At 40.9% G+C, this 26033-nt stretch overlaps 1 protein-coding gene and 1 pseudogene across 3 annotated transcripts in view; both read left to right on the top strand.

Moving 5' to 3' along the window:
- GRM5 (glutamate metabotropic receptor 5) overlaps positions 1-24057 on the top strand; it is a gene marked incomplete at both ends in the record, with an annotated part of 417852 nt that extends 393795 nt beyond the window's left edge. Inside the window, 2 exons of one of the 2 annotated variants that reach the window (XM_079789422.1) lie at positions 8033-8128; positions 23094-24057. In XM_079789422.1, the coding sequence (XP_079645548.1) occupies positions 8033-8128; positions 23094-24057 (1060 nt within the window). The remainder of the gene's footprint in view (positions 1-8032; positions 8129-23093) is intronic. The other variant, XM_079789421.1, reaches the window with a different exon arrangement.
- LOC307110346 (large ribosomal subunit protein uL16-like) lies at positions 5189-5828 on the top strand (annotated as a pseudogene). Its single transcript has one exon. The product of its transcript is annotated as a large ribosomal subunit protein uL16-like (transcript).
- Positions 24058-26033: the final 1976 nt, after the last annotated feature.

Raw genomic sequence — 26033 nt, 5'->3', positions numbered from 1 at the left:
ATTACTCTGTGATATTAAACTAGAGTAGGTTACTCTTTCCCTCTAAACTGAAGATCCACAAGGACTTGCCTTCTGTCTTCTTCTAGAATCCTCCTTTGGCTGACTGGGCTTGGAAGATTGACCTGGATTTTCTTTCAGCTCTTTTTGTAACACCTTAGAGTTGTTGAAATTTTCCAACACCTCCTCTTGTCCATCTCCTGATATCACACAGTATCCCACATAGAGACACTGACTGTCAGGTCTCAGCAATGCCACTTCACCAGCCTGCAGATTTCCGTGTGTTCCTGAGAATGGCAGTCTGTTGACCTCTTCGCAGGGTGCCTGGAGTTATTCCAGGTCCCCATAATGTAGTCAAATTTGACCTTTGAAAAAATAGGTGTATATTGTGTTCAAAGCCTAGCTCCACTAAGCACACACTATTTCCTTCATGTGTGACCTTTTCAGTCTCTGAAATGGGTTATCAGATTATTTAGATAGTTTTTTTTTTCTTCAGCATAAAAATAAATAAAAATGAGGTGTTAATAAAGAGCATGAGGTTTGGAAGTACAACATGTGGTTTCTAACCCCATTTCTGTGACTTACCATTTGTGTGGCCTTGGCCAGACTATGAAGCTTTCTAAGCCACAGGTTCCTTATCTGAAGGGTGAGGATAATAACCACATCACTCAGTTTGTTGAGATAATTAAATGGTATTGGGAAAGCTTCTATAATATTTTGAATGATACTCAAATGTATATTTCAGTTTCTCTCCTTGTTTTATCACTTTTGGGTCCAAAATTAGGGTAGTTAAAAAGGTAACATGGCAATAAATATGGGAAATAAAATGCATTGTGCTGCACTGGGCCTCACACATTTACTTATAAGTGATCTGACTTCTTATAGTTCCTGCTAGCTAATCAATTTGAGAATGCAGAGCTAAACCCATAGAAAATGGTTATTTTGGGTTTCCAGAACCAATTACAATGTAGTGGGGGGAGGCTTCCCCATACAACATGAAATGCTCCTGACACCAGCTTGTGTCCTGTAATTTACCTCAATTCTGACACTATCTACCCAGACATAGCATCAGATCCCACAGGATAATCAGTCCTAAACCCAAGTTACCACCTGTGCCTCTGGTTGACCAGCTATAGATTAGAGGTTCCAATGACCCCCTCCTGGGACTCTAGATGCCAGTACTTCTGACTGATTGGCTGTAAATCATACATTTCCACCACTCCCTTCCCCCTTCTTCTCCGAACCCCCTTCCATCCATTTTGATTACTTTGCTAGAGTGGTTCACATAACTCTGAGAATCATTTTAGTTCTAGATCACCAGTTTATTATAAAAGGACATAACTCAGGGACAGCCATATGAAAGCGATGCATAGGACAAGGTGTGGGGATAGGGCGTGGAACTTCCATGCCTTCTCCATGTACCCTCTACAGCATTTCTATGTGTTCACCAACCCAGAAGACACCTTTATCACTCTCAGCACTTGGGAAATTACAAGGGATTTTGGAAGCTGTGAACCAGGAGCCAAGGGCATCAGACTGACCAAATATATTTTTTTTTAATAATTCACAATATGGCACTGGTTATGACTATAATGATCATTAGCTTCCAATAAGTAAACAGTGGTGTTTATATCATGTGGGCCAATTGTTTAGGCATTCTCTAAATAAGGATATTTTTTACCCAGGCTATCTAACCCCTTTTTTCCCTATAAAAATCTAAATCTATGAAGATCCTAATAGTATGTATAAAAAGGAACAATACTTTAAAAAATAAAGCCAATTAGGTAAGACTAAATTATTTATCAGTAAGTTTCTTCTTTAGGGTCTTCATAAACACACACACACACACACACACACACACACAACTTATAACTACCTAAACCTAAATAAATGCTATATGTAATCTTAGAAATTCTTAGACTCATCCTTGATAGAAAAAGTAATGAAAGCAAAGTAAGAGGTGGGAAGATTTTGGCATCAGAAAACCTAAAACCTAATTCAAAGTGGCTTACATTATAAGGAAATTAATATCATATAAAAAGAAGTTCTAAGGCTAAAAAGCTAATTCACTGGTTCAGAAACATTGTCCAAAAACCAACTTTCTTTTAATTTCTCGTTTTTTTGGAATGTTGGATTACTTCTCTCATGCCTGCAACATGGTTGTAGCATTGTCGGGTAGTACATCCAGGCAACTGTCCATAGCAAAAAGGGATCATGTTTTCCAGCTAAGACTTAAAAAAAATGTTCTTAGAAACTTCTAGAAGACCCTCTCTCATGATCATTGGCTGAAACTGATAAGAAAAATGGTGTTATAATTACCATCTTAGTCTTATCAGGACCTACCTCCTGAAGGTAATAATGCGACACCTTGTTATGAAGAATGTGGCCAAGTGAAGGAGGGGCAAATACTTTTTTAAAAAATGATTATCTTTTATATGAACGTCATGGCTTCAGTGTATCACACCCTGCCAATCATTTTCTCTATATTTTTTTGCTTATCCCATTAATTAAGCTTCCTGCCCAAAGTAGCATCCCTAAATGTCTTCCTCTACATATTTCTAACAATGTTCTCAAAGAATCTGCAATATCTATTAGAAAAATTCCTCTACATAGGTCATAGTATGTTTACTCAAATAACATTTACATCATTAGCCTCCTCACTCAGGGAGGATGGAAAATCTTTGTTCTTGACATTAAGGGAAAGTAAGAGAATTCACCAATGGAATCTTCCCAGCATCTCAGAAATAGTATCATGTTGGGGACTTCCACTTACACCTATTGTTCTTTGTTTCATCCTCTGGACTTTTCCCTTCAAAACATTTGAAGGATCTGTCTGTAATCCCTCCTTGACGATACAGACCTTCCTTCATCTTCAACTCTTCACTAAACACTCCATATACTGTCTTCTATTTAACTAAAACCAAAGTCTTCTCCTTTCCTTCCAGCTTCAGGTATCATCTCCCCAATTTCTGCTATTTCAACTAATATATACATTATTATTAATTTTTAATTTCTTCATTTTATCCAGTCTTTCATCTCATTTTGGACTCATTTATCCATTCTGGATCATATAGCTTATATAGAAATTTCAGTAATCCAATGTTTTCTAGATATTGGTAGGGAAGGAGAAATGGGAGTGAAGAAATGGAATTTTTTATTTAAATCATTATGGAGAAATTACATTTTCAATCCAATCCTTAGTGATTCTTACCCCCACATCTTTTAAATTCACCAGATGAACATGGGCTCTTGTAGAATGGATGAAGAGGAACTAGGGTCTCCTGGATAAAGGAGGTATGAAAGGAACAACAACAAAAATTTTCAAGGAAGGTAGCTAAAGCTAATTTCAGAACAAATCATTCTTAAATTTATTAAAACTTTTGTGACAGTTCTTCATGCCAGGGTTATGGCCCAGAAATCAGTGTCAACACTATATGGAGCACAAATCTAGACCTTTGGAGGGTATAAAAAAAAATAGCAGATTCAAAAACCCTAAATTCAGTATCTGGCATTTGGTAGGTACTCAGTAAATATTTTCAGAAAACGCTTACATTAACAGTCTTATAAAAGTTTTTGAACAGGTAGGATGAGCAAGTCTGCCTCTATATTCTACATGCTCTCTGTGAACACTGAGCATTCTCATGGTATTTGCAACCATCTGTATGCTGATGTCTCCCCAGTGTATAGCAGTCCCCTAACCTCCAGATTCTTATAGCCATGTGTCTACTGCATATGTCCACTTGGATATCGCACCAGCATCTCAAACTCAATATTCCAAAATTAAGCTTTATTTTTCTACCTCAAATATATTCCTTCTTCTGTATTTTCTTAACTTAGATAAGTATACCACTAAAGGCAGTAACTGTAGTAGCATTCCACACATCTTTCTTACATTCATCATCTAATAGATCCTACTCATTTTACGTACCACATATTTTTGAAACTGTACCCTACTTTTCATCTAAGGCATCTCTCACATGGACTATTGCAGTCGTATGAGTCTATTTAGTTGTGTTCACTCAAGTCCATAGTATTTTATCTAAATATCAATTCTGTGATATTTTCTTAGCTTAAAATATCACAGTGGAATCTCTTAATCTACAGAATAAATTCATCCATAAGTTACATGTTTTATATGCCTCTCCAGCCCATTTTACTTTGTCTTATTATATGCTTAATTACCATAAAAATACTAAACATTGTTTCCCTATATACGCCATGTTGCTAACCCTCTCCATGTGTTTGCTTTTGATTTTTCTTCTGCCTGCCTACTCATCTTTTCACACTGTTCCCACTCATCTTTCAAGATTTATCTTAGGCATATATCTCACTAACTTTTTTTGTGTTTTGTTTTTGTTTTTTGCCATTCTACTATGGGTTAAGTAGACTATTTGCATGTTCCTATAATAAAACTTTCCACATTGTTTGGAAATGATATGTTTTCCTTTCATCCTCCCACTCTTGATTGTAAGCTTATCAATTGCATAGAGTTACCCATGTGCCCTTATCACATGCCTTGCACATGGAGTATTCAGTAAGTTATTTCAGTGATATAAACTAAACATATATAGTACATCTATAGGAACCTAAATGAAGGAACAAAATTTAAAGTCTTATACTCGATTCTCCACTGGCTGTCTTGTTAAATTTACCATTCATTTGCAAATGGGGCCAAGGAGATAAAAGGTAAATAACAAGCCTTCATAGTTTTGTTTCTAAAGTTACTGACATTGTTACTTAGAAGTTAAATGGAAATAGGAGGAGCTTTGAAATCAGAGAGGTCCAATTTCTAATCTTAGGTTTCCCACATGATGTGAGATTGGGCTATTGACACTGATCCTCAATGCCTGTCTCTTTGGAATGAGGATAATAGCACTTACTATGTAGGATAGTGTTAAGAATTGAGGATCTGGCCATCAAACCTCAGAGGGAAGGTAGGGGAGGGTGGGGGTAAGGAGGAGCGATCAACTAAAGGACTTGTATGCATGCATATAAGTCTAACCAATGGACACAGACAACAGGGGGGTGAGGGCATGAGTGGGGGATGGGAGGTGGCGGGGCAATGGAGGGATAAAGACACATATGTAATACCTTAATCAATAAAGAAATTTTAAAAAAAAGAATTGAGGATCCTCTTTCCCTTCGGCATGCCACCGAAGATCCTGGTGCCACTGAAGATCCTTGTGTCGCCATGGGTTGCCGCCCAGCCCGGCGGTATTGCAAGAACAAGCCGTACGCAAAGTCTCGCTTCTGCTGAGGTGTCCCTGATGCCAAGATCCTCATCTTTGACCTGGGGCAGAAGCAGGCGAAAGTGGACAAGTTCCCACTCTGTGGCCACATGGTGTCAGATGAATATAAGCAGCTCTCCTCCGAAGCCCTGGAGGCTGCCCGTATTTGTGCCAAGTACATGGTGAAAAGCTGTGGCAAAGATGGCCTTCACATGTGAGTGCGGCTCTACCCCTTCCGAGTCATCCGCATCAACAATACCTGTCTGGAGCCTGTGCTGGGGCTAACAGGCTCCAGACAGGTATGTGGGGTGCCTTTGAGAAGCCCCAGGGCACAGAGGCCAGCGTCCACATTGGCCAAGTCATCATGTCCATCCACACCAAGCTGCAGAATAAGAAGCATGTGACTGAGGCCCTAGCAGAGACAAGTTCAAGTTCCCTGGCCGCCAGAAGATCCACATCTCCAAGAAGTGGGGCTTTACTAAGTTTAATGTGGATGAGTTTGAAGACACGGTGGCTGAGAAGCGCCTCATCCCAGATGGCTGTGGGGTCAAATACATCCCTAATCGTGGTCCCCTGGACAAATGGCTGGCCCTGCACTCTTGAGAGTCTCGGTGCTGCTTCCACCTTACACCCACCAATCAATCAACTTTCTATTCTCCCCCCCCCCCCCCGCCAAAAAAAAAAAAAAAAAACACAAATATTGAGGATAGTGCCCTGGCTGGGTAGCTCAGTTAGTTAGAGTATGATCCCCATAGTTTAAGGACCCCTTTGAGTGACCATCAATAGTTCTCTTCTATTAATATTCTTTTAATTTATGCTATAGAGAAGTATTCTGGTTGTGCAACTCAATTCATAAACACGCACAAAATATTTTCTGTTGACATGTGGAATGCCATTCGATGATTGGTGCTTCACAAGGGATTCTCTTCTGAGGTATTTTCTTTGGTAAAATAAAGGCTACTCATGTGGTTTGATCTAATGCTTTACCTCCTCTAACTAAGTCTTTAAGTGTTTTCCCTCTCTTCTTTATGGCCTAGACCTAAAGTTACTTGTATATATACTGTCTGCTTCCCTTCTTTCTCCCACTAGTATGTGAGCTCTATGAGGTGGGACCCATGAATTATTAATCTCTATATGCCCAGGACAAAGCCCATTGCCTAGAATGTAATAGATGCTTAATTAATGTCTACTGAATAAGGTAATTTATTCCATCCATTCGACTTGATTTAATGAGCCATTTTCATTCAAAAATGAAATACTTTTAACATCTTTGAAGAGGAAAAAATTAAGAGGAAGACCTCAATCCCAGGACCAATAATGATTTTAATTGTTTTGTTTTATTTAATATTAATTTTGAGACAGCAGGAAAAGAAACTTTTTTAAAAAGTGCCCATACCAAGGTAAACAAGTCTTCTGATAGTAACTTTATCACTGACTGTTGAATACCAAAATGGATGAAACGACATCATATGAGGCTCCAATTTTACAAGTAAAAAAAGGTAATAAAGGTACACTTTAAAGTTGCGGGGCCCTGCAATCTCTACTGGCAGTTATTTTCTACTGACTGGGCTTGTGATGTTGTCAAGTCAGTTCAGTAAGTCTCAGTTACCTCATTGGCAACTGGGTACAACAGTGCCTCTTTACCCCACAGGCTTAAACGATGAGTAAAACAGAGATTATGCTATGAAGCATGTTGGCTTTGAAAACTGTCATTTAACTATAAAGGCTCATTTTGATGAACGATGGAGCACACTGATGTTGAAAATCACATAGCTTATTTTAGATGAAACATCTGGTACCTTCCAGGTCTGGTGAGTTGCCAATTCTGATGCAAAAGCTGTCTGAGCCACCCTGCACAATTAAGCAACTCAATACTGGCTCTCAAACTTCAGCCTAATGGTCATCGAAACCTCTCACATCAAAGGCATTTCTTTTCTTTTTTGGCATCACCAGTCTCTAACATACGGGGAGGGGGGACAAAAAGTAGGTTTACAGTTGTGAGTACATGAAACAGAGTTTATTCTCGTATTATTATTTTATTCATAATTGTATTACTTATTTGTATTATTTGTCTTCTCATTATTAATATTATTTTGTGTCTTATGACTTATCTTTTAGGTAATGACGGCTGGTAATTTAACCTACTTTTGCCCATTCCTGTACGTAATGTTCAGACATAGTACCACTTAATGAAGGTTTTTTTAATGACAAGAATACATTTTTTAAAAGACTGATAATTGAAGGCAACACATTATAATGGCTAAAAATGTGGTTTCAAAACGTAGACCCCTTGTGTTCAAAATCCTTGATCAATTTATTTAATCCTTACAATCTTAGGTTTCTTCAAAAAAAAATGGATATAATAACAACAGAGCCTCTGCCTCAGGGTTGTTGCCAGAATTCAATTTAAGTAATGTTACTTAAATTTAAGTAACATTCTACCTGTCTAGCACATGGTAAACACCAAATAAACACTAACTTACTTATCTTCATCTTTTTCTTAGATGCTAGGGATTGTATAGCTTTTACCATTGACTACTAAATCTGATTAATTCACGGATTAATAAGTAATGTATAAGGATAGATCACATGTGCTTTAACTAAGAAATAACAGAATGGTCTCCAATCTTATGCATATACCATCACAATCATCTATTAAGTATCACAGGGCAGCCATTGAAGTGAAAAGCAGGAGGCCCTGTTTCGGCGTGGGGCGACCCTCTGCAGCCCCGCTCTTCCTCAGCCTGGCCAGTTAAGCATACAATCACATCTCTCTGTTTGCTCCTGTCCTTGTTCATGCATACTAGGTACAAAGACAGGAGACTGGCCCAGCACAAGTCGGAAATAGAGTGTTTCACCCCCAAAGGGAGTATGGGGAATGGTGGGAGAGCAACAATGAGCAGGTAAGCAAACTGTGAGTGGCCTGAGGCCGTGTGAGCTACATGTGTGCAAGCTAGAGGAACAGGTGGCTCCCTAGTCTGGGTCCTCACTCAACTGTGCATCCCATACAGTGTGTCCAACCTGGGCCACCGCTGGTTTTCTGTGTGTGTTTGATTTGCAAAACCCATACCATCTTCGTGTGAAGTGATGGGAGCCTCCTGTCCCAGGTGCTGCTGTTTCCCAGGGCTGTGCGCTTTGCATGTCTGAAGCCTTACCTCACAGTCAGTTCTCCCACGGATCTTAGTGTATTGGTTAATTGCTTCTGGAGTTTGCAAAGTGGAAGAGCTTGGAGGAAATTCACATTTTGGGATTATCCAATTACTTAGGAAAACAAATGCAAAAGCCTAACATAGGTTTTGAGAGAAGAACTACAATTGAGGGAAGATGCCAGCTCCAAATCCCAGACAAGCCTGGGAACTAATCTGACTTCCGTTGAACATAACAACATCAACGCACAGAGAAGGGCAAATGCCATGCCAAACTAGTGAACTATGGAGGCAAGAGGCTTTTCGTGAACTGCTATCAGGAAAGCTAGTCCTCCTCTAGCTACCGTAGCTTTGCATCTCCTTTACTTCTCTGTGTTTGGTGGCAAATACTCCCTGTTGCTGCGCTATGCATGTTCCTTCATACCAGGCACTCCCAACTGAGCTGTGCCCAGTAAACTGGGATATTTGTAATTAGAAGCATCGACAAAGCTGTGTTGCATGAAATAAACGCGCTTTATTGCATGCGACTGGGTTTCAGGAAAAGGGCTCTGGAGATAAAGACCGTCAAGATTGGCATTAAACAGTTCCAAAATGCTGGAGGAGCCTAGTAGTTGGGAATCCCTCACCGTGAACTAACTCTCCACCTCCAATTTGTTGTGGCACTTCCCAATCCGCCTGTGAGGGGTGGAAGGGAAGTTCTTGGAAATCACCCTGGATTAAAGGAAAGGGAAGTGTACAAAGCCGAGTATATACCTGTGTGTGTGCATGTGCTGAGAGCAGAGCTTGAGAGCCAGCTGTATAGTAAGAACATATCCTGTTGACCTTTCACCCCAAATGTAGCATTTGCTTCCTTGGTAGGTAGGGGCTCCTGCTGGTTTTCAAAAATAATGTCTAACTTTCTCCAAGGACCATTGCATTGCACAGCTTCTGGGGGACCATTCACATTGAAGTACATGAAAATGGTGCCTGGAAATGTGCAGCATACAGCCTGAGCAATCATTTGTGTAGCTCTGGCTAAGAGCTTGGCCACCTTCGTCCATGACTCCTAGAGGCAAGGCAATGAGAGTGTATGTACATATGTGTGCACATTGGTGTATCTAAGTGGTCGGCAAACTGCGGCTCACGAGCCACATGCAGCTCGCGAGCCGCGGTTTGCCACTCTGTTAATTAATGAGTTTGCCAACCACTGGTGTATCTGATGGCCTTATGCCTATGATTCCTTTCTACAACTATTTTTTTTATCTCAGTATATCTGGAAGATAAGCATCAATAGATTATTTTGTGGGAGTAACTCAAGATATTATAGTGTCCTAATTCCTGTCTTTGAAAATCAAACAGCACCCAAGTTCACTGGCCAAAAGACTGTATCAAATGAGCACAGGGCTCTGTCCAGAGTGTAGGACTGGAGTTTCCAAACCTAGCAAACTTGGCTGCCTATCAAACATACTAACACAAAGTCTTGGACAATATAACCTAGAAATCTGTAGTGTTACATGTTTACTAGGTCATTCTGTCTTAGCCAGTTTCTACTGACATTTAGGAATACTCCATTCATCTAAAGAAGTCATAGAGCTATTCATGACAAACATTAAGTCTCAATTCTGTCATGCAGTGTTCTTAGGAGTATTTGGTCAATGCTTAGACTTCTCAGATCTGATCAGTTCAGCAATTAGATTTGCTCAAGGCTGCCTTCATTGAGAATGGACAAGAGACAGTGGGACACATAGGGTAAGAGGACCCCAGAGCACACAGACCAAACTTCCTTGGGTGAGATCTACATCTACAGAGGTAGGCACTCAATGTGTCTACACTGGGAATGGTAGATACCACTTAGCTTTTGTTTCCTCACTTGTTTGGATATAGCCAAAGTAATGGCAAGGCTTATTACACTGATATGTCCTGGTGGTACAGGGGGACACAGAGCATGCTGTCGGAAAGACAGTTCTGTTGGAGTAACCCTCTCAGCCCTTCAGAAAAGCATAGTTAATTGGGAACAAATGGTTTTCTCTTCCTACTTTTTCTTCCTTCCCACTTGTTTAGCGTTAAATAAAAACTGACACAGAGAGAGAGAATGTGTGGGAGGGGAAGGGAGCCCCTCAGTGCTCTAAGAGAGCTTTCCATTAGGGAGGACAGACGGCCTGGACACAGACAAAAGGAGAGGCCAACATTTCTAAGACCTTTAAATCCTTTTTTCCAACTTTATATTTGTTCATATCAACACACACACACACACACACACACACACACACACACACACACAGACAATGACATTTTTCCAGGAGAAGTAAGTTTAAAATTGAATATGAAGAGAAGACATATCGTAGAGGAGGCAACTGCAATGTAAACCATTTTTAATAAGAGGTTAGAGTTGTTAACCCCAATTAATTTATTGTGGCATTAAAAAGAGCTGGAAATAAGTGTATGAGACTTTTATAGAGACTTTTAGCATCAGCCTATATGGCCATCTTTCTCATCCACTCCCCCCAGTTGCTGCCCAGAGTCATGGTCATTATCACATTTACTCTGAAAATGACTGGGCTGGTTCTGTGACCATAACTGAACAACCAGTCCCAGGGAGGGGCTAAGAAAGTTCAAACAACCACAGAAAAACAGGAGTGTCACCCTGCATCTCATTGGCCTATGTGTTCTATAATGAAACTGTATAATGGACAGGACCCTATGAATTCACACTTGGGTGATTCTTCAGAGCCAAGCCGCCTGGTAGCAGAAAAGAAGTTTAAATGCATGTAGTTACATCCGGCCAGAACACTCTTATCTGCAAAATCGGCAAGGCCTTAGAGACACTCCCACACTTCTCCCTCCTACCTCCACCATAATCACGTGGGCATTTGAAATGGGATGATAACATTACATGTATCCATAACACTCTAGACCCCTGAAATACTATGTTGCTGTTTTCCCTTTATGTGAACTTTTTTTTCCTTCTGTCTGAATATAGCATAACGTGTCATCTTTTCATATTTCAACAGTGGACAGTCTAATAAGTGTATTTCAGAGCAGAGTTCTCCTAAATGCAGGAGAAGTGAACGAGAGTCCCAAAGAGGGAGGTGCTGTATGAACCGAAAATTCTCTAAACCCTGTCACCGTGTGAGTTCATACCGTGATGGTCCACCATCAGGAATGGCTAAAGCTTCAATGAATGTTCTTATCTCCTGTCTCAGCAGGGGTATTTGATGGGAGTCTGTGTGTGATGTGCTCATGCTGGACCCCAGTAGGAGAGCCACAGACATTCTGAGCCTCCCAGTCTTTCTTTAAGAAAGAGCTCCCTTAGTCAAATGAAGGTGATAGATCTACAATCCCCCACCAGCGATGGAAGAGAGGAGGGTGGTACCAAGTTATTTTTATTGTTGCTGTGTCATAATATCAGTTATGTAAACTATTAACCCCAATCAGTTGAGTAACAGATGCAGCATCTAATTTTAGTGGGTATAAATGTTTAATAAATCCTTAGAGAACCTGGTAAGAGTGATGTCATGATAGTTATTATTAAATTAGTTGGAACTCAGATTTGAAAAGTAACCCCAAAATGTAATGTCTGTGTTAGGACTATTTTGCCTTTCTTTCATTCAATTATTACTTTCTTCATTTAATGTTCATTTATGAAGCATATACTGTGAGTCAAGCACTTTCAAGACTATGGAGATAAATGAGTGACCAAGACATGACTAATGCCCTTGAAAATCTGTAGTCTATTTGGGAACTGAATCAGAAAAATAGATCATCGCAATGTAATATAGAACCTCTCTCCCAGAGGATAATGTATGTGTCAGAATAACTCCTCATTTGATATCATTTCTTTTTTTATATAATTTCTATAAATTCTGCCAGTGCAAATAGAATTAAGAGACATAGAAACTAAGTAATAAACCTGAACTGAGTGCTTAGATTAGGCCTATGCACACAGTTATATAAAATTCAGGATCCATAAAAAAGAAAGATTCTGTCTTTCTAGAACAATAGAGCCCGAGTTAATTGCGCAGCAATAGATTAGGACCCCTGCAGTAGACTGCTCTTTATTCCCTCCCAAAGTCAATTTCAAATTAATGTTCTAACTTATATTTAGAGATGTTCTAAAACAAATAATAGTAACTACAATAATTACTTAGACACTGTGATAGTCCCGTCATATATTATATGCATTCTCCCAAGAACATTATAAGCAAGGCATTTTTTTATTTCCATGGTACAGACAAGGAAAATGAGGATCAGGAATATTAAATAACACAGTAGAGTAATTTAATGAAAATTCTAAAATCAAAGAGAGATGCTTTATCTAAGATCAAAAGAAGTCTTTTGTCTAAACAAATCATTTTTTTCAGCAACCGTTATAAAAATCCTGTGATTCTCTTATTCTACAGTCCTTCAGGATTTATCTCTGCGATATTCAGGTCAGTTGCTAGAGTTTTCAAATTTATTATCTGGTTATTTTATGGACACAAACTTGGATGTTGCCGTTTCCCTGGACGTTCCACAAGGGTATGTCGTATTGCCCTTGGTTCATGTGTGCATCTGGGCACTTAGCACAGAGACAATATTGCATGGTGGCAATGACTCTGGGTTTAAGGTCAGATTTGAGGCACTAGGCTCTGCCTTTATTTGACTTGGGCATCTTAGTTAACTTCCATGAGCCTCTGTTTTTACATCTATAGTACAAGTTAATAATACCTGTTTATACCAAACATTCAAGGTGATGGGATTTACTTCATTTCCCAAACATTCCCAGCCCATGTACTCCACACCAGGCACCACACTAAGCACAGGAGATGCATGTAGTCACTGCCCTTGGAGTGTTCTAGGTTCGGTGCAGAAACAGATTTTTAAAGAAGTAATTAAAATTACCATCCTATAAGTGCTCTGTCAGACAACTGTTGTGAGGTCAAATATAATAAGATAAGTAAAACTCCTTGTGGGGTGTAAAGTTCTATTTAAATGGGAGCTATTACCTTCCCCAATCTCCCTCCCCTTTGTCATCAATCCCAACCCTATGTTTTATTCAAGGTTAAATCAAGCTGGATTCCTCCACAAAGTCTTCCTGCCTATACCATCTCACAGGCATAAAACAGCTGTGTCTTCTTTTGTTTTCTCTTTACTCAATTTTAATCTGGGTTTTATATTGATTGCTCAGCAGGGAGGAGAGGAGGCTGAGGGAGGAAGGATCATTTCCTGTTTTGGGGAAAAGGAAAAGAAAACAACTCTAAGGTTAGGTGAAGAACCTTAACTAAACCCTAGAACTTAAATCTCAGTATGAGGAGTTGTTTAGTTTTGAGATTTGAGACCAGGTTACTGAATTATGGATCATAAGAAATAGCTTAATTTGAGAAAGAAACCCCTGTGATGATCCAACAAAATGCCTCTTTATGAGGGCTTAGGGGAAGTAGCAGCTATACTTTACCATTAGTTCATCTGAATGGGCAGGTAACATTTTGAAAAGGCCTCCTGTTGCTGTTAAACCAAAGAGAAGTGAACATGGGGCCCAGTGGTTCTCTTCTGAACAAGGATCTTATTAGGGACTAACCACCCAGTAAGAGATACGCTCTGGAGGAATTATCACAGAAGTATGCAGCCACTGCTCCCTCCCAGCTACTCAGAAGAGGGGAAAGTCCACCTCACAGGGTTGCTGCAAGGGTTTCATGAGATTAAACACATGGAATTTACCTTTTATTTATTTATTTATTGCAACATGTGCAATAGATGTGCTAACTGGATTTTGTTTATTCATGTTATTTCAAGATTCCCCAGGCTCTGCGCCTCATTAAGTACACTTTATTTGCAAATCCTTCCTTGAAACTTCTTCCCCAGTGAACAACCTTTTCTCTGAATTCTTTGAATACTAACAAGAAAATTCTAACGGACAAGAACAAATTTCTTTTTACAATAGTTCTTGGTATCAGTATATTTCTTTCCATCCTCTTTTTTTGTCATACCTTTTAGTATCTTAAAACTGTAACCCTGCACTATGAAAACAAGCTCTTAAGTCTACTCTGGACACCACTATTTGGCTTGTATTGATCTACTGAGTTCCTCATTGCCTTAAAGACTAATTAACATAACCGATATTAATTAGACCATAACATTTTCCTGAAGTAGAAGCCCAAACCGGTTAGGGCTAAATAAAATACTCTTGATAATTTTATTGGGGCCAGGTGATGAGTAAGGTCAATGGATGAAGCTGGGGTGAGGGTTTAAAGAAGAATATGGCATGGTTCCTACATTCGTTTGTTTTGTGAAGCTCAAGAAAGAAAATCAAATATGTAAAATATTAAATAACAATGTAGAATTCTTACAGTTGAAGAGTAACAGAAAAGAAGCCATGAGTATTTCTTTATATTGTATTCATTCATTTATTGATGAAGCATGTAGATTACATATGTATCTAATACTTGGACCATCTCTCTGATCTAACATATTAGACCACCTATGAATTCCAGCTGCTAACAAGCCCAAGTTGAAAAAGGTGAAGAGATTAAGAAAAACAAACAAACAAACAAAAAAAAAAAACTCAGACAACAGTATGATGATTACCAGGGGAATAAAGGGGTGGAGGAGGTAGAAGAGGGTAATGTAGGTATAAATGGTGATAGAAGGAGACTTGACTTGGTAAACACACAAAACAACATACAGATGATGTGTTATAGAATTGTACACCTGAACCTATATAATTTTATTAACCAATGTCACCCCAATAAATCAATTTAAAAAATTAGCATATAAGTGCTGAAACCTAATAGCTAACCAGAGACAAGGCCTCTAATAAACCTAATAATTTGTAATCTGAAATGACCTGCCCGGGTTGCCAGGACTTGGGCCAGGACCCCTTCTTTCTTTAATATATGTTGGCTACCAGCTGCCAAGAAGAGGAAGGAGGAGAAAAGGGAGGAGGAGAAAGAAAAGGAAGGAGGAGGAGGAGGAGTCCAAGGTTAATTACTGAGTTATTCAAAAAAACAAAAGAAAGAACAAGGAAGAAGATCCATGTAGGTCAGGGATGGCCAGGAAGAATATTATAGTGGCCAAAAAAATGGAAACTCTATCTTCTGATGCCTTAACTCCTTACTCCATCCCCACACACTCAAACTGGACGACTGCTTATCTTTGGGAAACTGCTTGCAGGAATCCTGACTTCTGTCATTGACATTCCTCCTGGAAGCCAATGCCTAACACTCTCTTTTTGTACTTTGCCGTAATCTGATTATTCAAGGCCTAGACACCATCTGTCTCCTATGGGCAGGCAGCATTCCCTGGCCCCTCTCCTGCTGCTGGACATGCTTTCTTCCTCTTGTGAAGTTTTGAATTCCTTGTGGGCTTCAACCTAGAGAAACCAGTGAACTCACTGCTTGCTCCCATGTTCTATAATCCCTCACCTTCACTTTCCTCACCCTTAGCACCCATCACCCACCCATCTACTTCTTCATTTCAAGGTCCTGACTGGTTGGGGGGGGGAGGGGTAGAAATAACCTCTTTCTATCAAAATACTGTAACTCATATTGTTAGCCTTCTCTATGTATCTTCTCGCTTGAATTTAATTTTACCCTCTTTGAGTGTGGTTTCTTATATCAATACTTCTCAGTCACTATATCAAAAAGCATTGCTGAATAAAATCATTTGTGAAGTTATCACAAAGCATCTGTTACAAATATTAGTTGAAACACCAACATTTTCAAAATAGTGCACATTTAAGGTTATGCTTGCAATTATACCATTTTCATTTCCTGGCTTTCCAAATAAGTCAGAGAGAAAATGATAAAGAACTATCAGAGTAGGAATTATGTGTGCTACATATAGGACAGTTGTCTTTTAATGGATGATAGCATGAAAAAAAAGGCTGAAAACTGCCATATAATATCCTATCTAATAAAGCGGTAATATGCAAATTGACCTTCACTCCAACACACAAGATGGCCACCCCCATGTGGTCAAAGATGGCCGCCCCATGTGGACACAAGATGGCCACCACAAGATGGCAAGCAGGAGAGGGCAGTTGTGGACAATCAGGCCAGCAGGGGAGGGCAGTTGGGAGGGACCAGGCCTGCAAGGGAGGGCAGTAGGGGGGGATCCAGGCTGTAGGGGAGGGCAGTTAGGGGCAATTGGGTCAGCAGGGGAGCAGTTAGGTGTCGATCAGGCTGGCAGGGTAGTGGTTAGGGGGTGATCAGGCTGGCAGGCAGAATCAGTTAGGGGCAATCAGGCAGGCAGGCAGGCAAGTAGTTGGGAGCTAGCAGTCCCAGATTGGAGAGGGTGCAGGCTGGGCTGACACACCCCCCATGCACAAATTTCATGCACCAGGCCTCTAGTTAATTTATATGTTTGTAAGCTTCAAGTGCCTTCATCATCAAGGAATCCATTCATTATACATGACAGGTGCTCGATCAACCTGTACTTTTTGAGTTAACATCCAAAGAGCAATATATAGGGTGCTTTCTTGGAGTGCAAAGTATATGATAAAGAAGTACAGTGATATAGGGTAATAGAGAATATAAATCAAATTACTAACTTAGCTACTTAAAAACACATATCATCACCAGGTAGTATCTGAGACTTCTCTTCCATGGAATAAGGAGAAATCACTTCAAAAAGCAAATATAGACAGTGTTCTGTCATGGAAAATGGAATTGGAAATTATGTTATGGTATAATCCCACCTTGTCATTTTCTAACTGTGTAACCTTGGGCAAATCACCTACCTAATCTCAATGAGCTTCAGTTTTCTCATTTTTGAATGGGGGATAAAGATGTTGATCCTATCTACCTTCAACAATCAGAATGATTCTAAAAGTGCTTTGTAAAGCACTATGCAAATATAAGGTAGCATTGCTTTGTGTGTGTGTGTGTGTGTGTGTGTGTGTGTGTGTGTCTATACTAGATAATTTAGTCCTTGACTTCATTTCCATTTATTCAAGTGTTTTTTTCTCTATACAAACATCTCTAATGCATACATTGTCATGTCCATTTAAGTTGTTTTTGTCAGGGAGGTAGCTATTTACATCCATTTATGCTGTACCTGGGGAAATTTATATAGATGATTCTGTCATATTCTTATATATTATGGTGTATTTCTCAGTGAAATTGTCAAAACCAAGACATCAGGTTTTAGGCAGGGCTCAGAAAGAAATTTTTCCACCTAATTTAAAAAGTCTGAATAGCAACAATATCAATTTGTTTGGTATATTTTAAAAACTGTATTTCCATACTTTGTAATTCAAAGCAAATTACTGAAAACAAAATATATTGATTTTAAAAGTTTAACAAAATGAGCTGAAAATAGAACTGCAATTGCAAATCTTCAGCTTATAATATTCTTAATTCATGAAATTCTCTTATTGACCTAGTATTTTCTGATGTCATTCCAAAGACATATTTGCTAATGAGGTTACAAGCATTTTATTTGATACATTTTGTATTAGGAAGCTCAAATCATATTGTGTCTCTCTCCTGCCTATCCCTCAGCCCAAAATCACAAACAAGAACAGTTTAGTAATTAAGATAACTGTTTCATAAAGAGAATTTGGTAATTTTCAGAGGATATATTTGATTATTCTGATGCCATGAAACTGTGAAACTAATGAAGGTACTAATAAGCTATGTAACAAAAGAGAGAATAAGGGCTTAGGAGTTTGGGGTTTTTTCCCCATTAAATAAAATACTCTTGATAATTTTAATTGTTTATATGCTATTAATAAAACCCTAAACAAGTTCTGAGGGGAAAAACCATACAGATCATTCAACAGCCATTTAAAATGAACACAAAAATTCTAAATTCCATAGACTTTTGATGGTTAAACTCTCTGAATTAACATTTGCTTCCTAACGATGGTGTGCCATAGCAGAATGCTCTAATTCCTGCAGGTTTTGGCAAATGAATAGAGAGATGGGAGAGGTCACTGAACTGACATTCAGAGACGGCTTGAAATGAATAAATTATTTGTGTCCCACATAGAAAAGAAGACAGAGTACACTTGTGAGAATGAAGATATAAAGTGAAATTTTGGCAGACCCAGAAGATACACAAAAATAAACAAACTAAAAACCTATCCCTCAAATAACATTATTGAAATGCTGCTTTATTTTTTCAGAAACAGAGAGCAAATTGTCATAGATGATAAAACAATAGATTAATTACATGGAATTATATTTGGCAAAAGGGTTCATTGGTGCCTGGAAAGAGCAAGAGGTGTTTGTTAGTGTTTGTTTTGGCCAGTTTGTCCTCCTTCCCAGATGTAGCAAGTGACTTGTCCTGTCTCTCTCCTGTGCCTCTTTCCTCCTCCTCCTCTAACAGAGAAGATATTCAGTGGGTAAGGTGAAGTGCTCTAGACAGGTAAGGACAAGTTCCCTTCCCTTTTTCTTACTTCAGGCCCCTAGGACAGTGATGGCAAACCTATGACACGCGTGTCAGTGCCATTTCTGATGACATGCGGCCGCTGAGGCGGCCGCATGCCGAGGATGAAACATTTATGTTATTTAAACTATAAATATCGCGAAATAATGTTTTTGCCTCAAAGGGACACACTACCCGAGTTATGCTCAGTTTTTTGGCGAAGTTTGAAACACCAAGCTCAAAAGGTTGCCCATCACTGCCCTAGGACAAATGTACAATCCTGATGCTTTAAAAAAAATTCTCAGCCTAAGTAATAATCAACAACACTGTGCCTCAATTGAATGGAAGGGTTGATAAATATCCCCTTGCAGAGGTGCTTTGCTTATTCAAGTACCCTCCTGTGCATTAGCCTTTGGTTCCGCCCAGAAATCATGTGAGGTGAGCAGGGGAGGTTCATTTCCTCCGTTTTTACCAATAAGCAAAGACGCTTAAATGTGTTGAGTGATTTATTTGCCCAATGTCACTCAGGGCCAGATCTTGGACCCACATTCGGAATCCACAGCTCATACTGCCTCAGTAAGCTTTCACCACTGAGAAGTTTCACTGAAACAGATATATGTGAATGACAGAAAAGGAATAAACATTTTGTGATAGTCATAGTAGATATCAAGATCTGTGTTTTCATATTTAGTTAATGAAACATTTTATCTGTGTACACTAAGTACTATTCAGTACTGTGTGTTATAAAAAATAGATCCGTAAGACAAAAAGAGAATTTAATTAATACTGAATTACTTTTAAAACTTAATTCTAACAGAAAAACAATTCAGTATGATTTTTTAAATGAAATGCATTTATCCAATTATTTGCCCCAAAATATTATTGAGCACCTGGCCAAAACAAACACCTACTGAATTATAGGCAATGCACTGGTGCTATGGATATAAAAGACAGCAAAGAACCCTCTGTTTGTGCCTTTGAAAGACTCCAGTCAGCAATGAGATGTACATATAGCAAAGAGTTATTAAGTACCTAAGGCAGGACTCTGAGTACCTTAGTCAGCAGTAGGGTCAGGAAAGCATCCCTCCAGAAAAGTCAATTAAGGTGAAATCAAAATTTAAAAAGAAGAGTTTTAGCAAAAAAGAAAGTAAAGACAGAGAGCACAGAGCACAATGAAAGGGCATTTTAGGGAGAAGTAAAATATGGAATATGAATAATGTGGAATTTAGTGGAGTAGATGCTATCATCCAAGGACAGAGCTCAGGGTGAGAAAAGAGACCACAGATCAAGTCCTATGAAACTCCAATTTTTGTTACAGTTGGTCACGTTAAGGAGAAATAACCAGAAATATTTTATGGTTTTACCATATATTTTACTTTGCACTGAATTCTCTGTTCCTCAAAACAGAGCTCAAAATGGCACTGAGTATACTGTTTTATTTTCTGAAATGTAGTATTTTCTGAAATGTAGTATTCTGAAATGCAAAAACTAATCTATAGGTACCTTCTCCTTGCTAGACCCTTTTCTCTACATCCTCACAACAACCTTCATCAAATTATAGCTGGATTTGTTTGTGTGTTGCTTTTTTTACCAAGGCTTAAAGAGATTATTATTATCATCTAAGCATCCAGGATGGCTGATCCAGAATTAGAACCTAGATTTTAGGATTCTTTGTCCATTACACTTGCCAGGACAACACAAACTTCCCTGTTAGCATAAGAATCCTATTCATCCATCAGACCCTTATTAAGATCTGTGTGCCAATAAACAAGATAGATAAGGTCCCTGTATTCATGGGAACTATATTCTACTAATAAACAGATTGATGACATAAATTAGAGGTGGGTTTGTTTGTTTTTTCTGAGAGTTGACATTTACTTTGTAGAAAAATACCTTTTACCCAAGAGATGAAATGAAGTGCTCAGATTTAGACTCCATTTCTCTGGTGTCTCTTTGCATCCATTTCCCTTGTTATTCTCATTGCCTGGTGCACTCTCTCCCACATGACCACGGGCACTGTGAGCAAAGGATGGCAGGAAAGATATCAGTGTTTTGTGCATATTGGTTGGTTAGGATAGTTTCCTTCTCACAGATTCATCCAGAGGTTTTTAAATCTGCTATCATGTTTTGGGGCATGGCTACATGTGATTCCCAAGGATTGTCACTGTTAACGCCCAAAGTTATGTTCCATCAAAACCTTTCTGTGCTGGGAACAAGAACTTCCCTAGGATAAAGCCTGGAGAATAAATCCAGTTATGCTTCTGGTTTCTAGCCCATGCTTTGTATTAAAGTGGCCCCAGAGAACTGAAAGACGTATTGTCCCTCCCAACATGCCTGTTTTTCATCCTGCTGGTAGGAGAGAAAGGGGCTGTTGGCAAACATCCTCCAAATCAAACACCATAAATAACCGGGCCCATTTATTCTGTGTCATGTTCCAGGAGTTAGTGGACACCTGGGAAGAAGAAAAATAATGCACTAAAAACATAAAAGGTGGCAGGTCAGGTTGATGCACAATGTAAAAACAAACCATGAAACTTTCCTGGAAACAAAAGTTAGAGGTTGGCAGGGCCTTTTCTGCTACTGAGGATGCATAGCAACCTCCAAACCTGGATATCATCTATCCATCCTTTGCAGAAAGAGAGGTGGGGTTGGAGGGGTACCTCACATTCCCCAATTCCTAAGGACACCAAGGTGCAATGCCCTGGGTAGAGTAAATGGGATGAGAGTTCCAAGGAAGGAGCAGAGCAAGGAAGACCACAAAGTGCAAATGGATAGATGAGGAAATTGGAAGCCGTGTGGAAAAGAGGCAGGACGCATGTTGTTACATGGGCTGCAGAAACAGTGGCCTGTTATCCAGGCAGTGGGTGTCTCAGGCAGAGTGACTATGGCAGTTGTAGTTGGGTAGCCCCAAGACTGGTGGGTTCCAAACACAATGCAGTCCCCTGCCTGGCAAAGGCAGGCCAGCCCTCTAGCTTGGCCTCCAGGAGGCCAAGGGAGCAATGGCAGCCCAGAGAGAATGGAGAGCTTCCTGATAGAGTTTCTCAGTTTGCAAAACACCTGCTCAGTTTGCAAAACTTTCCTTGACCCTACGACTTTGGAGAGCAAGAGGACTTGTAAAACGCATAGGTCCTTGGAACCCGATACAGACCATCAGAATCTCTTGGGATCCTGCCGAGGATATTTGACAAATGTCCTAGATGAGTCTTACGCACAGTCAAGTTTAAGAACCACTTGCTGAGATGATAAAATCCGGTGGCCAGAGCCTTTTATCTACTGACTATCTGACTATATCTTGGTCACAGCACCTAGAATCGAGTTGTCAGGACCTAACAGACCCCCCAGATAAAGAGATCTCAAGTTCCTCCATGATGAGAAATCACACCAGGATCTCTTCATATGCCATCCCTGAAGGTCAAGCCACATCCTCGGGCCACACAGAGCCTCAGAGGCCGTTGTGTCGTTTTCTGCGGTCAGGCACGGAGGCACCCATACTGTTTCATCAGAGCAGCTTTCAGATCCCACAGTGGAACGAAAAAGAACTGCCTGGGGAAAGAAAGAGGGAAAAAGACCCTAAGAAAGCACATTAGTCAGATAATACTTAAGCCCCTAATTTGAAAGCAATATGCTAGGTGCCAAAGGCAACATATTACATGCTCTCTCATAGAATTATTTCAATTTCTAAGCCTAAAAATAAATTGATGAGGAAACTTTCTATGAAGTTAAAGAGTTCTAATTAATTAGAAATTCATATGAACTTCTATTTTCCAGAAGATAAGACAGACCAAGTAAAACCATTTTCAAAGTCAGGAATTCATATAGAAATCCCTAGTTAAATACACCAACCAATGGCTGGCAGAATAAAAACTGAACTGGAACTGTCTACTGCCTGGTAACGCTTGACTCTTCCTCCTCCCCTCCAGGACTGGGTTGGTGAGTGGAGGTCCCAGTTCTTTTCTTTCAGAGGCCGCCAAGTCTAGGAAGCCCTTGGCCTGCACCGGGGTCTCCTGGGCAGAGCCTCAATACTGCAAGCCCTGGCCTCCAAGTTTGCAGTATAACCAGCTGGTGCACTCCCGGGTGGGCTCAGAACGACTGCAGAATCCCCATTAAATACTGCCTCACCCTTCCTAATATCCCCTTTGACCACTTTCTTGGAAATGAGAAACTGGAGGCCAGCCAGTTTTGCGTTCAGTCAAGGGAGCTGACTTGAACGCAAAACAAAACAAGCAAGCAAATGCCACTTCCAAGACCTCTTTCCCATGGTGTCCTGTTGATGCCTTATTTCCTGAAGGAACAAGGAGGGTCCTTCCCAATCCGAGCCCCTTAACCCACCCCCCACCACTGGGGAAGCCGATGGGGGACCTCGCTGAGTCACCTCTCCTCTCCCTTCTCTCCGCAGCTCCAATGGAAAGTCGGTCACGTGGGCCCAGAACGAGAGAAGCGGCCGGGGGCAGCACCTGTGGCAGCGGCTGTCCATCCACATCAACAAGAAGGAGAATCCCAACCAGACGGCGGTCATCAAGCCCTTCCCCAAGAGCACGGAGGGCCGCGGCCTGGGCGCGGGCGGCGGGGGCGGCAGCGCGGGCCCCAGCGCGGGGGCCCCGGGTGGCGGCGGCGGCGGCGGCGGCGGCGGCGCCAGCTGCACGGCTGCGGGCCCCGGCGGCCCCGAGCCCCCCGACGCCGGCCCCAAGGCGCTGTACGACGTGGCGGAGGCCGAGGAGCAGCTGCCCGCGCCCGCGCGCCCGCGCTCGCCCTCGCCCATCAGCACGCTGAGCCAGCGCGCGGGCTCGGCCGGCCGCCCCGACGACGAAGCGCCGTCGCTGCCCGCGGAGCCCGCGGCGGCGCGCAGCAGCGCCTCGCAGGGCTCGCTCATGGAGCAGATCAGCAGCGTGGTGACCCGCTTCACGGCCAACATCAGCGAGCTCAACTCCATGATGCTGTCCACGGCCGCCCCCGGGCCCGGCGCGGGCGCCCCGCTCTGCTCCTCCTACCTGATCCCCAAGGAGATCCAGCTGCCCACGACGGTGACGACCTTCGCCGAAATCCAGCCTCTGCCCGCCATCGAGGTCACGGCCGGGGCGCAGCCCGTGGCGGCGGCAGCGGCGGCAGCGGCGGCCCCGCCGGCGGGGGGCGCTGCCCTGGAGACCCCGGCGCCCGGGCCCGAGGCTGCGGTGGCGGCGGGCAAGCCGGACCTGGAGGAGTTGGTGGCCCTCACCCCGCCGTCCCCCTTCAGAGACTCGGTGGACTCGGGGAGTACCACCCCCAACTCGCCAGTGTCCGAATCTGCCCTGTGTATTCCATCGTCTCCCAAGTATGACACACTGATCATCAGAGATTACACGCAGAGCTCCTCCTCGTTGTGAAAGGCATTGGAAACCACCCCGCTGGGTTCCCCCACGGAGCCAGGCCGCCCGCGTTCACGTGTTCACACGGTGACAGGTGCAGTCGCCTGGCTGACGATCAGAGGTGGAGGATGTGGAGTAAAGGCCGCCCTGGAGACGTGAGGTTAATAGTGCTATTTAACATCAACCGACGAAGACACCCAACGACAAAATCTTTCGGCAGATTTTCTTCTAGTGGCCTTAGAAAACATGGGCTTTTAAGAAACACTGCAATTTTTGAGGGCTGGCAGGAGTCTGCTAAAACAGTTACATACCAAGTGCATTGCTCTAGGGAAGCAATGAGTGTGAAACAGCATAATGGAGGGGGGAAAGCATAGTTGATCAGCAACTGTACAAAGTTCTGTTTGTTTACTTTAGTTCTTTTCCCAGAAGAGTCTTTGATTCACCAAACATGAATGTACATTTTCTAACGAACTGAAAATCTGGGACCAAAACGTCAACCCATCTCTTGTTTTGTTTGTTTCTCTTGTCTTTGTGTTTTTTCCTCTCCCCTCCTTTCTTTTGAAGACTTTGAAAAGCAGTTCCTTGAGCCTGGTGTTTACTGAGTCTTAGTGAGTGTGTCTGAAGCATAACACACAACTGGATAATGAGGGGGTGTGCTGATATATGTAGGGCTTTTCATCAGAGACTTCCTTTCCTCTCCAATTTGTTTGTGAAATCCTCTTCCAAAAGCCTGCATCCGAGATTCCATCTACTTATTTCAATTCACCTCCATTGACCAAGAAAACCAGTGGAAGATTTCTTGACTATTTCACCATGTTGCCAATCAATACTGGAGTAGCAAAAAATATTTTCTGGAATACTGTTTTGTAATTCCCTTACTGGGGTGCGTTGTGTAGCTGGAAATGCTCTTTATAATAATCATTCTTAAGCTCCAGCTTGGCTATCTCTTTCATGAACTGTGGCCACTCCTCCTGATGAATGCTGTTCCTTTAGCATTGCCAGCTAAACTATTAGCATATGCATTTGGGCTTCTTCATTCCTTTCTTTTGAGAACCTGCTGCAGAAAAAAAAGCTCCTCTGTTCTTTTCAAGTCCCACCACTGGAAGAATGGTCCAAAGACCCAATGAAGACGTTGTCACGATTGGAGGCACTGTTGTTCAAAAAATTAACACAGTCTTAATACACTGGAAATGTTAAACTGTGTCAAGTCGGCTTAGCAGAGATTTAGCCATGCCAGTGAGCAGTGATTTTAACTTTTCTTGGCTGCTGCAAACAGGGCAGCTATGAACTATGACAAATGTAGATTTTTCAAAGCAATACAGAATACTAAAACAGAGGAACCTTAATGAAAACAAACCACACAGTCTTTCCTTAGCCATTCCAAAAAGAGGCAAAGCAGTTATGACTATTTTCCTTTTTAAAGTAATTATTAATATCATTTTGTGCATTTCATACTGTCACTTTTTAAATACTGCAGAAAAGAGATTTAAAGTTATAATAGAAATACACATGCTCTGATAGGCTCATATAGATAGAATTCACAGCTCAAGACCTGCATCCACTGTCATCTCTTTCTTCCTCCCATTACAGCTATCCTCAGGTGCCAAATGTTTTTGATTTTTAAATAAGGATAGTAATAAAAGGAGGAGATGTCCTATAAATTTCAAGTTCAGTTGACCCAGCCTTATACTAAAGGTAGCCTTATGAAAAAGTTTTTCTGTGAGGCAGAAGTACATTTTTGGCAGAGAGAAAAATAGGTAAAACCTTTTTTTCTTTTGCTCAATATCCTTATTTTGTATGTATTTTTTTTTTAATTTCACATCTACTTTAAAAAAGAACTAGAAATATATCCATTGACCATAATTTATTGTTCTCCACTTTTAAAAGCTATAATAAATATACTTCTGGATTTCCCTTTCCTGGTACCTTGTTTTAGTGTTAAATTTTAAATCAAATTTCCCAATATAAAATATTAAAAGCTAGCATTAATTACT

Source organism: Cnephaeus nilssonii (genome assembly GCF_951640355.1).
Source record: "Cnephaeus nilssonii genome assembly, chromosome: 13".
Lineage (NCBI taxonomy): Eukaryota > Metazoa > Chordata > Mammalia > Chiroptera > Vespertilionidae > Cnephaeus > Cnephaeus nilssonii.
The sequence above is the reverse complement of the archived record's forward strand: the minus strand, read 5'-3'. Positions and strand labels throughout refer to the sequence as shown.